Raw genomic sequence first — 13,168 nt, 5'->3', positions numbered from 1 at the left:
ATATATATATAACAAAACATTTGCCATTTCAACTTTTCTTTTTTTTTTACAGGTACAATTCAGTGTCATTCATTACACCCATCATGTTTTTCAACCATCATCTCCAGAAGGACATTAAGAATCCACCCCAGACTCTCACCAGCTTTGTCTATTATAAAAGTTTTACAAATCTTCGCCAATCTGCTACGTAAAATGCGGCATGAGAATGTATTCTAAATCGAAGCTAAGGGAGTTTTAGTAGAACTTCTCAAGACAGCCTAACATGCTTGCCTCATCACATTCCTTTGCAAAGACCTCGCTCTTATGAAAAGATGCTCCAAAAAGAGGACTCAACATAAACCACTGTATAGTTTAATATAAGTCCAGTCAAAGAAGCAAATTAAACCCTTCCTCTCAGAAGAGCAAAACCAGAAATGAAAAGTATAATTAGGTTCCTCTGCTGGATAAGTCATTTCAAAGTACTTCCTTCCACAGCACAAAGTCACAAACCAGCTGCTCATGAGTTTTACGTGTGTCCTTTTTCATTTGTGTTCAATGGAGAGTTACCAAGTACAAAAGCTATGCCAAGAAATGAACCAAACTGAAGTTACAGGGCTTTTCTTGTAGCCATATAATAATTATCAAGGAAACAGAAAAAGCCACTTTGCTCGTAGTCAGCTTTTTAGTGCTAGTTGAGCATTTCCAAAGGGCGTATTGGGGCATAGTTTTTATAGTTGATGTAGCTGTTGGCCATCTCTGCCTTGCTTCTCTGAAACATACATACCAAGTACATCTTTATTTTGTCTAAACTGTAGTTACAGCAGAAAGACAATTTTCTGGTGAGTGCTTTGTTGAGAGGATTTGTTATTAATATGGAAATCCTGAGAGGATCATTTATTCACACAAAACAAGTAACCAAGGGGAAATTAGCTTTCCACATTTCATCATAAATCATGCATAATTCAGAGGAAAGAGGAAAATATTGATGAGGCTGGAAAAAAAAAGTTTCTTGTTGCCGGCAAGAATAAAAATCTTAGGTATAAAGCTCTCTAATTTTCTAAATATTTTCTTAAAGCATTCTGAAGCTTAAAGCCATCATGACTTTTCGCTGTCATGCTAGCAAAGATGAAGGCAGATGCTTTCATAGAATCAATAACATTTTAAGAGGCAGAAGGGACCTTAAAAATATCTAGTCCAACTCTATTTTACAGATGGGGAACCTGAAGTTCAGAGAGGTGAAGAGACCTGCCCAGAGTCACACACAGCTAGTGGCAGAGCTGGAGCTACAAGTCAGGTCTCTTGACTCCTGGTCATTCCCCTAAAGGGCTAATGTGAGCAGTTACGTTACCAATTTACATTGCTGTCAGTAAAGCCACGATGTTGTGTTGTTGTTGCGTGCCATCGAGTAGATTCTGACTCATAGCGACCCTATAGGACAGAGTAGAACTGCCCCATAGGGTTGATTTCCTAGGCTGTAATCTTAACAGGAGCAGATCACCAGGTCTTTTCTCCCTTGGAGCCACCGACCTTTTGGTTAGCAACCAAGCATTTAAACATAGCACCACCAGGGCTCCTTCAGTGAAGCCATAGAGATTTCCAATTTCATACACATAGCTATGGATCAATTTCTAGGAATCAGTTAATAACTGCATTAATTTAATGCATTTCTTCTGAGAGACCATGGTCATTAAGTTGCTCACTATTAATAGAATTGAGCAAGTCTCTGAGTACTGCTATGATATATGACTCTCTCCTCCTATACACTATAGACAATTCTGAAAATCAATCTTATTTACTCTTGGGTTAAGAACCACATTGTAAGAAATCTGTGAGATACCATGGAATTTTTAGGATGTAAAGCTACCTTTTTGCCAGAGTACCTATGGTCCTTTGGCCTTTTCAAAATTACAATTTCAACTATTTCGCAGAGAAGTCTATATGACAGATTTTTCAAGCTCAACTTTTAATATCTAAAATGTTTAAAGAACACCTTAGGCCAAGTTGTAATTCGTTTTCCCCATAGACATCCAAAGTACCATACATGCATTTTCATCATAGATATTTATATATAGTGGCTTCTAGGTGAATTTTAAAAATTCATTTAGGAGATGAGATTAAATATATCCTGTAGTGGGAGTAATAATAATTCAAGGAGCAGAGACAAAGATTAATGCAGAATTAGAATCTTAACTCATGTGCTTTTAATAGCCCATTTGATTTGCCTCAACTTTAAAAAGCCAATGAAGCAAGCCACCTAGAAACAAATTCTAAATCCACTCCCTCCCCTTTTTGGGGTTGAAAGAATAGAAGTTTATTTTCTCACTGTTCTGGAGGCTAAAAGTCCAAATCAGGGTCTTTATTGATTCATTCTGTGAGCCTCTTTCCTAGTTTCTGGTGGCTGCTGGCAATTCTTGGCATTCCTCAATCCCCTCTCCTCTTTAATGTAAGAGCTTTCAGAAAGTAAGAGTTGTCCAACAATAGAACAAACTATCTTGTGAGATTACAAGATTTCAAACTAAAGCTAAAAGATTATCTATGTAGAATTCTTAAAAGGATTCCTGCATTGAAAGCTGGATTAAAAGACTTCTAAAATCCTTTAAATTCTAAGATTCGATGACTCCAATATTGCCTTTCTCTCCCACTTTCTCACTGCTATCGAGTCAGTTCATAGCAAATTATGGATAACATTGCAGAGAATGGGAATTCTAGAACACTTAATTGTGCTCATGAGGAATCTGTACATGGATCAAGAGGCAGTCGTTCGAACAGAACAAGGGGATGCTGCATGGTTTAGAATCGGGAAAAGTGTGCATCAGGGTTGTATCCTCTCACCATACTTATTCAATATGTATGTTGAGCAAATAATCCAAGGAGCTGGACTATATGAAGAAGAACAGGGCATCAGGATTGAAGGAAGACTCATTAACAACCTGCGTTATGCAGTTGACACAATTGCTTCCTGAAAGTGAAGAGGACTGGAAGCAATTACTGATGAGGACCAAAGACCACAAGCCTCAACATAAGGAAAAGAAAAATCCTCACAACTGGATCAATAAGCAACATCATGATAAATGGAGAAAAGATTGAAGTTGTCAAGGATTTCATTTTACTTGGATCCACAATCAATACCCATGGAAGCAGGAGTCATGAAATCAAATGACATACTGCATTGGGCAAACCTACTGCAAAAGACCTCTTTAAAGTGTTAAGCTGAGATGTCACTTTGAGGACTAAGGTGCACCTGACCCAAGCCATGGTATTTTCAATCGCCTCATATGTATGGCAACGTTTTGTCTCATGTACTTTGGACTTGTTAACAGGAGGGATCAGTCCTTGGAGAAGGACATCATGCTTGGTAAATAAAGTAGAGGGTCAGCGAAAAAGAGGAAGACCCTCAACGAGATGGACTGACACAATGGCTGCAACAATGGGCTCAAACATAGCAACAATTGTGAGGATGGCACAGGACTGGGCAGTGTTTCATTTTGTTGTCACTATGACTCAGAACCAACTTGATGGCACCTAACAACAACAACATATGCATGCGAAAGCTGGACAATGAATAAGGAAGACCAAAGAAGAAATTATGCATCTGAATTATGGTGTTGGCAAAGAATACTGGATATACCATGGATTGCCAGAAGAATGAACAAATCTATCTTGGAAGAAGTACAGCCAGAATGTTCCTTAGAAGCGAGGATGGTGAGACTTTGTCTTACGTATTTTGGACATGTTATCAGGAGGGACCAGTCCCTGGAGAAGGACATCATGCTTGGTAAAGTAGAGGGTCAGTGAAAAAGAGGAAGTCCGACAACGAGATGGATTGACACAGTGGCTGCAACAATGGGCTCCAACACAGCAATGATTGTGAGGATGGCACAGGACTGGGCAGTGTTTTGTTCTGTTGTATATAGGGTTGCTATGAGTTGGAACTGACTCAACAGTACCTAACAACAATAACAACATCCTATTTTTATAGAATACGGGTCCTTTCATATGTGTCTATATAGCCACAGACTGCCTTGCGTCATTATAGATTTGATGCATTGAACACTAATGACTGAAGACCAGACGAGTTGCGGAATGACATCAAGGACATCATACATGAAGAAAGCAAGAGGTCATTAAAAAGACATGAAAGAAAGAAAAGACCAAAATGGATATCAGAAGAGACTCTGAAACTTGCTCTTGAATGTTGAGTAGTTAAAGCAAAAGGAAGAAATGATGAAGTAAAAGAACTGAACAGAAGATTTCAAAGGGCAGCTCAAGAAGACAAAGTAAAGTATTATAATGACATGTGTAAAGAGCTGGAGCTAGAAAACCAAAAGGGAAGAAAACTCTCGGCATTCCTCAAGCTGAAAGAACTGAAGAAAAAATTCAAGCCTCGAGTTGCAATAGTGAAGGATTCTATGGGGAAAATATTAAATGACGCAGGAAACATCTAAAGAAGATGGAAGGAATACACAGAGTCACTCTATCAGAATTGGTCAACGTTCAAGCATTTCAGGAGGTAGCATGTGATCAAGAACTGCAGGTACTGAAGGAAGACATCCAAGCCATGGTGAAGGCCTTGGCAAAAAACAAGGCTCCAGGAATTGATGGGATACCAACTGAGATGTTTCAACAAACAAGGCGATGCTGGAAATGCTCACGTATCTATGCCAAGAAATTTGGAAGACAGCTAGCTGGCCAACCGACCAGAAGAGATCCATATTTGTGCCCATTCCAAAGAAAGGTGATCCAATGGAATGGGGAAATTATTGAACAATATCATTAATATCACACTCAAGTAAACCTTTGCTGAAGATAATTCAAAAACAGCTGCAGCTGTACATTGATAGGGAACTGCCAGAAGTTCCAGCTGGATTCAGAAGATTTAAGGGATGATTCAAGGGATACCATGGCTGATGTCAGTTGGATTTTGGCCAAAACCAGAGAATACCAGAAAGATGCTTACCTGTGTTTTGTCGACTACGGGAAGGTATTTGACTGTATGGATCATGACAAATTACAGATAACATTGCAAAGAATGGGAATTCCAGAACACTTAATTGTGCTCACGTGGAACCCGTACCTAGACCAAGAGGCAGTCGTTTGAATAGAACAAGGATATGCGTGGTTTAAAACTGGAAAAGGTGTGTGGCAGGATGGTATTCTTTCACCTTACTTATTGAATCTATGTGCTGAATAAATAATCTGAGAAGCTGGACTCTATGAAGAAGAATGCGGCATCGGGATTGGAGAAAGACTCATTAACAACCTGTGATATGCAGGTGACAGACACAACCTTGCTTGCCGAATGCGACGACGACCTGAAGCACTTACTGATGAAAGTTTAACAGACTACAGCCTTCAGTGTGGATTACACCTCAACATAATGAAAACAAAACTCCTTACAACTGGGTCAATAAGCAACATCATATTGATAAATGACGAAGAAACTGAGTTGTCAAGGATTTCACCCTTCTTGGTTCAACAATCAATGCCCATGGAAGCAGCAGTCAAGAAATAAAAGAAATTCATTGGACAAATCTGCTGTAAAAGACCTCTTTAAAGTATTAAAAAGCAAAGATGCCACTTCGAGGATTAACATGCACCTGACTGAAACCATGGTATTTTCAAATGCCTCATATGCATGCAAAAGATGAACAATGAAAAAGGAAGACAGAAGAAGAACTGATGCATTCAAATTGTGATGTTGGCAAAGAATATTGAATATACCACAGACTGCCAGAAGAACAAACAAATCTGTCTTGGAAGAAGTACAGCCAGAATGCTCCTTAGAAGCAAGGACGGTGTTATGCATTGAATTGTGTCCCCTAAAAATATGTATCAACTTGGCTAGGCCATGATTCCCAGTATTATGTAGTTGTCCTGCATTTTGTGATCTGATGTAATTTTCCTATGTGTTATAAATCCTAATCTCTGCCTATGGTTAATAAGGCAAGATTAGGTTACGTTAAAGAGGATGATGGTGGGATGCAACACCCTTATTCAGGTCACACCCCTGATCCAATGTAAAGGGAGATTTCCTGGAGTGTGTCTTGCATCACCTTCTGTCTTACAAGAGATAAAAGGAGAGAGAAGGAAGCAGAGAGATAAGGACCTCATTACCACCAAGCAAGAAGAGCCAGGAGCAGAGCGCTTCCCTTGGACCCAGGGTCCCTGTGCTAAGAAGCTCCCAGACCAGGGGAAGACTGATGACAAGGAACTTCCCCCAAAGCCAACAGAGAGAGAAAGCCTTCCCTTGGAGCTGGCACCCTGAATTTGGACTTCTAATCTCCTAAACTGTGAGAGAATGAATTTCTGTTTGTTAAAGCCATCCACTTGTGGTATTTCTGTTATTGCAGCACTAGATAACTAAGACAGATGGAGAGACTTTGTCTCGCTTACTTTGGACATGTCATTAGGAGGGACCAATAGCTGCAGAAAGACATCATGCTTGGTAGAGGGTCAGCAAAAAAAGAGATCTTCAACAAGATGGATTGACAAAGTGGCTGCAACAACGGGCTCAAATATAGCAATGATTGTGAAGATGGTGCAGGACCAGGCAATAGTTCTTTCTGTTATACATAAGGTTGCTATTAGTTGGAGCCGAGTCGACAGCACCTAACAATAACAGCAAGCTTCTAGAACTGTGACAGAATAAATTTCTGTTGTTTTAAGCCACCCAGTTTGTGGTACTTTGTTATGGCAGCCTGAAGGAACTAATGCAAATCCTTAACTAAGGAAAACTGACACAGCAATTCTTTGGCGTATTTAGAATGAAAAATACAGCTTTACCATAATTTAAAAAAATCAACCACAAAACATCATGTAAAATTTATAATCGTTTTGGTTTATAAGTCAATAAATGGAAAATCATTTAAGCAATGGATCCTAATAATATACAACCTCAAAAGGAAACAGAATGAGAACCAACTACAGAATCCTTCACACTGAACATATTACAGTAAGTTGTGGCATTCTAGTGTACAACTAAAACAATACAAACTAACCGAATAGAGTGAAATAAATTGTCTGAGTTGGCAAAAGTGTATTGAGATAGTCAAGATCACCAAGATTTACTGATAAAAGTCCCTTATATTATATAACTACGTAACTGCCTCCCTCTCGTTCACTTTCTCCATCCTTAGTCTTTGTACTTCAACATTCTGTGAAACGTTTTTGTGCTAAAGTGTCAATGGTATAGGTGGACTTTTTTGTCTGTCAATGATCTACAATTTCAGCAAGGAACATCACACCTCATTCCATCAGGGCACCTCATCTGTTCACAACTGGTCCACTGAAGGTCTCACAAGCAAGTGAGCTGAGTGACAAAAGCAATATTTATAGTTCAATTGTCCTAAGCCAATTTGTAGAATCCTGTTCCAGTTTTAGGACAGCATCATGATCCCAGTCATCTCATAAATAATTCAGTTTTATTTATTCATAGATGAAGCAAATCCTCCCCCACATATCCATTTTGATCCATTCCATCAGGGCCATGGTCAAAAAATTCTTGGTGCCACTAAAAATTCTTTTTCCCACATAGGGGCATCTCTAGCTACATCATATTTCCATCATCCTGATTACCTCCAATGACAAGGAAAAACTTTTATAAATATTTTAGATAACTGTTCCTATTTCATTAGCAGAGGCAATTTAAACTAATTCTCAACTTCACTTCATGAGGATATATTTCTATTTGTAATTCATACCCCTGATTACTTAAAGCACTTATTTTACATTTAAAAATTTTAACACATAATTTTGCCTATTAAAAAATCCTTAAGACTTTTAAATAGGAAACTGGTGTTAAAACATTTATAGCCCTCAGGGAATAGCTGGATGCACATGATTCTTGCAAAAAACCTGTAACATACTAAGCCTGTATTTAATCAAATCAGTAGTCATGATGATGAATGAAAGGTAATTCATAAAAATGTATAAGACCACAATTTATCAACATTGTCTTTTTTTCCACACTTAATTAGAACACAAAATTGATCAAGGATAATCAAGTTGAGTATAAATTAAATGAAGCTCCAATTACATATTATTTTCGTGCTATTCAATTAGCTTTTATTCATCTTGTTCTTCCTCTACCTACTCCTTCCCAGCAAATTAAATATCCAAGAATCCATGTGCAAAATAGGAAACCCTTGGATCAGTATGACATAACTAGCTCATTTTTAAAAGATGCTTTTGATAGATGACTTTTCCTTACCACATAGAAACTAGCAATTACTGAAAATATCATCAAACACTGGCATGGCTATTAAGTACATAATTAAAAAAATCATTTTACCTGTTGATCAATTGTACAAGTTACATTTCATCAGAACTTACTATTCCCATAAACACTGTCAAGGATTCTTTAAAAATCAACCTGCAGCATGTTTCTAGACTTTAGCAACTTAAAGATTATGATTGTGTCTTCAATATACATAGTTCATATTTGGAAACATCTCTGAAAATATCAGTACATTGAATTTATGGGCATACACAAGAATTAGACATGCAAGCTCCGTAGAAAAACAGAATTTTAGGACACTGAGAAGGAAAAAAGACCAATAGGAAACAGTCTAAAGTGTATCATACAGTTCTGTTATTGCTCCAACCTCTGTTTGTTATTTGTTTCTCCACTGGTAGGAAAGTCTTGGGCTGGGTGAATCACTTGGTTGAAAGTTCATCTACTAGAATAAATGGATAATCAGAAGGCGACACAGGAGAGTTCGTGAGAGTGCTGATTTTGGCTGGTGAATTACAAGAAGATCCAGCACTGCTGCTGTTTCTATCAAGAATATCCGAAGATAGACTAGGAGAAGAAAATGCCACGCATTGATAACAGAATTCATGAGATCTCTATGTGCACTTTGCTTTGTCTACATATGGATGCAAAACACTCACTGTACTTCCCATTTAGATTATTAAGACATGCTTTCTTAGGCACACTTCTCAATAATACTCTCAGCCTAACAGAAGTAGACAAAAATCCAAAGTGGAAAAGATGGGCAGAAAACTTTCTTTCCAAGCACACATTTTTATGTATTTCTCCAAGACCTTTTTAATCTATTGTCAAAACCACACTTCTAAAATGTATCCACCACATATCAATGTCACACATACATGTAAGAGAGAACTAAAGTTAACTGTGTCTGTTTGGGATTAGTTTTATAACTTCTAAAAAAATTCAGTAACGTACCTTACTTCTGAAGATATACAATGGTCAAAGTAAACTTAAAAACCAAGTGGAAAATGGCCAATGAATGTTTAAAGCCTCATGTTAATACTCACTACGCATTCTTATCTGGCAGTTGGGTAGTGTCAAAAGAAAGCGTGTTGGTCGTGCCTTGGAAAAATCTCTTTGGCTGATCTTCAAGTGCCATTTCACCTATGACAAAATAGTAGTTCAAGGTAGATATGTTTTAAAAACATGTTTATTATGCCTTTTTACTGTAAAAATAATACTTGCTCATTGCAATTAATTTATAAAACAGAAAAACAGAAAGAAAAAAATTTAAATCACCATTATCCAGCAATAACTACTCTTTATAAATTCCTGAATATGTGTGTGTATACATGATTGTTTTTTAAACAAAACTGGGTTCATATTGTATATAATACCAATAAGTAATCTACTTTCTGTTTTTAAAGATTAGCATTTTCTCATATTATTAACTATTACTCTACAATGTGATTTTATAGGTAATAAGGCTTACCATAATTTAATCTCATTCCTTGTTTTAAATCTTTAGGTTGTTGCTACCTGCTACCTTTATTTTGTTATTAGATATAACACACAATAAACTAAATACAGAAATTATTTTATAGAACACAATGAACAAAATATATTTTAAAAATTAAGGAGAAACATCTAATCTCAAAAAATTGTGTTGCTATAATCTTCACTTTGAAATAAATGTTAAAACCTGTACAATGTTTCACATTCATATTAACTAATGCTTGGAGGTGAGAAAAACTGACATTCAAGCCCATAACTTCTAGGTGGAATATATTTGGAGGAAAGAACACTAAAGTTACCTTCCCTTTGAAAAATTATCCCCAGAGATAGACTCCACAGACCTTCCTTAGGAATGTAATCAAGCCTCATGAAGCTCAAAAGAGGTCTGTTATCCTGTCGCTTGTCAGACTACACTTAACAGCATTACAGAAAAACTACTCATCTCTCCTTTTTGGTTTCAGTTAAAAACAAAACTAATCAAAACAAAATTATCAGAGAATAAAATTAAAATTTTCTTTGTTAAGTCCAGTATTACTCATAAAACAATATTTGCACCTGGTCAATTTCTGCAGATTTCTCAGAATTCCTGCTTTTGCTCTTCCTTGTTCCTAATGGAAGTCACTGCTGGTTATCACCATAATGCATTCACATGGTTGGAGACTCTTCATCTCACACTCTCCTCCACACTCACAAACACACACACACACACACACACACACACACACACACACACACACACACACACCCCACACACGTGCCCCTGAGTCATGGTGACACCATGTAAAAGGGATCAGACCATTGTGATGCATAGGATTTTCACTGGCTGATTTTCAGAAGTAGATCACCAGGCCTTTCTTCCTAGTCCATTTTAGTCTGGAAGTTTAGCTGAAGTTTGTTCAGCATCATAGCAACACTCATGCCTCCACTGACAGACAGGTAGTGGCTGCACATGCGGTACATTGGCAGGGAATCGAACCTGAGTCTCCCACATGGAAGGCGAGAATTCTGCCACTGAATGCCTCATATCTTTCACTTTACAGAGTCCTGATTCTATTTAATTTTTCCCCCTCATGACCTCTTTTTGATTTTTATACCATCTTTCCCCACATTTTATTTGTATTAATAGGCCACAAGTAGCACACAGTTTGTTGTTTCACACAGGAATATTCATATCCCAAAATATAAAAATTAAATTATTGTTATTGCATTTGGCCAAGATGAATTTTGACCAAATTTGTATAGGGTTGTTTGAGAGGGTCTGGCTTAAAATATAGACTATGTGGTACATACAGAATTTGCTTTAGAGTTCCCTTAGGGATACCTCAAAGAAATAAGGTAGTCATCCTCCAAAGCAGATGAAAACCAGGTACAAAAGTCTTGTGTGGCTATCAGAGACATGTCACACCCACTAAGACACTGCATGCAGAAACCAAGTCTATTTTGTCAACACTGAAATATAAAAGCAATTTTTAAAATCATAAATTCTAAGATAATTCCAGGTACTGTCAATATGATAAAACATATTATGTGTAAATGTCTTAAAAGGAGAACTATTTTAATTTGGTAAAACACTACCTTCATTTTAAGCATCCCCAAAACCAAAACCAAACCCGCTGCTGTTGAGTCAAGTCCAACTCATAGCAGCTCTATATGACAGAGTAGAACTGCCCCATAGGGTTTCCAAGGCTGTGATCTTTATGGAAGCAGAGTGCCACATCTTTCTGCCCGAGAGCGACTGGTGGGTTTGAACTGGCAACCTTTTTGAAAGGTTAGAAGCTGAGTGCTTTAACCACTGCACTACCAGGGCACCTTCAATTTAAGCATACTTTATGTTAAATACTCAAGTGATTCCAACTTCCTAACAGCTCTTAAACTGAAATGTTGATGTGCTTTCTGAATGTGTTTTTCAGCATTAGCCTAAACATCACAGCACAGGCAAAAAAACCCTTAAGCTTACTCATCGATGCATTGTCATAAAACAATGTGCTTGGTTTGGAAAAGAATGTTTTTCAGAATTTATCTAGTCTTAAATAGTCTTAGAGTATAATAAGTGCATGCTAGATTAGGTATGTTGTTAGGGAGATTGCTATTAATTAATCTAAAACATACGCAACACGTAAGTATATTTCAGTTTCTTTCCCTATAGTTTTGCTCTTCCTTCTTCCTCTTTCCCAACTTAATGGATTTTTCCACAAATACACATTTTTAAACTTCAATCTCCTTTCCTATTTACCATTTCCCACTTCCCATTAGAGTTAATTTCAGTAAGATGAAATGCTTTTAGTAACTTATCAAATGTATTGTCAATCAATTAATTCTTAAAAAAACTAATTTTTGGATAACACTTGATTTTATAAAAATAATTAACAATTATATTTATTTCTGCTGGTAGATAAAAGTACCTTTTCTTTTTAATGGTCCAAGGACACTTGGTCTAATACTGCTGATGGGGCTTTGGCTTCTAAAAAAAATCATCATGATCATTACAAGAAAAAATTCGAACAACAAGAGCAGCTACAACTATTTCATTATAACAGATCTAAGGACATATACTAAAAGAAGACCCTTTGTATAGTGCACATCACATTCTTGTATTGCTTTTCGCTAAATATGGATAAAAACAGGAATGACTTAGGGGCAAACTACCTTCTAATTCATAAAGGCTCAGGATTTTGCTAAGCTGTGGCCAAACATCTAGAAAGACCTGCAGTCCTGGCTGTGACCTGCCTTGAATCAAGGTGAGACTCATGGATGGACAAAAGGGTACAGTTGCTTACAATTCTAGAGATAGTTCTGATTCTTATCAACAAGCTTACGCCACAAAGAGGGAGACTGTGCTCAAACAAGATACAGGAATTACTGAATTCCTCACAGGTTCTCACAAGTTCTTAGTCACTTGACTTTTTTCAATTAAAAAAACAATAAACCAAAACAGTGATATTTTAATTTAGTTAAAAAAGAAAGAAAGAAATTACTACTTTTTATAAGCAATTTTGTATTTCTAGATAATATAAACTTACGTTGTAAATCGTTGTGTAGGATGGGGAATAGGATTTGGAGGCAAACTGTTGCAACTCACAAAAGTTTGTAAAGACGGAGAAAAACACTGCTAAAACCAAATTGGAAAAGAGGTTTTAAAACTGCTGCTTTTCTCGGAAAACAGATCTGTGGTTTCCCAGGGTGGGTGGGGTTGGAGGGAGGTAGGAGATGGGGTGCAAAAGATCACGAGGAAGTTGTTTAGGGTGAGGGAACTGTTTCATATCTTGATTATGGTTGTGGTTATGTGATTATATACAATTACCAAAATTAATCAAACCATATACTTAAAATTAGTGGATTTAATTTTATGTAAAAAATACTTTAAGAAATGAAAAAGAAGGGAAAACTATCACTTATAATCAGTTTTACTATAGCAAAATTGTTGGTGTTAGTTGCAGTTGAGTCAATTCCGACTCATGGTGA

General features: G+C 36.9%; 1 protein-coding gene across 1 annotated transcript in view; it reads right to left on the bottom strand.

The window, feature by feature from the left end:
- Positions 1-7,061: 7,061 nt before the first annotated feature.
- The window catches only part of LOC101344307 (PABIR family member 3), a 30,598-nt gene continuing 24,491 nt past the window's right edge, over positions 7,062-13,168 (bottom strand). The window contains 4 exon segments of the mRNA XM_023734316.1: positions 7,062-8,779; positions 9,259-9,355; positions 12,109-12,167; positions 12,727-12,815. Coding sequence (XP_023590084.1) covers positions 8,635-8,779; positions 9,259-9,355; positions 12,109-12,167; positions 12,727-12,815 — 390 coding nt within the window. The 3' untranslated portion in view covers positions 7,062-8,634.

Source organism: Trichechus manatus, unplaced genomic scaffold (genome assembly GCF_000243295.1).
Source record: "Trichechus manatus latirostris isolate Lorelei unplaced genomic scaffold, TriManLat1.0 scaffold00066, whole genome shotgun sequence".
In the NCBI taxonomy this organism is placed as follows: Eukaryota; Metazoa; Chordata; class Mammalia; order Sirenia; family Trichechidae; genus Trichechus; species Trichechus manatus.
Note: the sequence above shows the minus strand (reverse complement) of the source record. Positions and strands in the feature narration are given on the sequence as shown.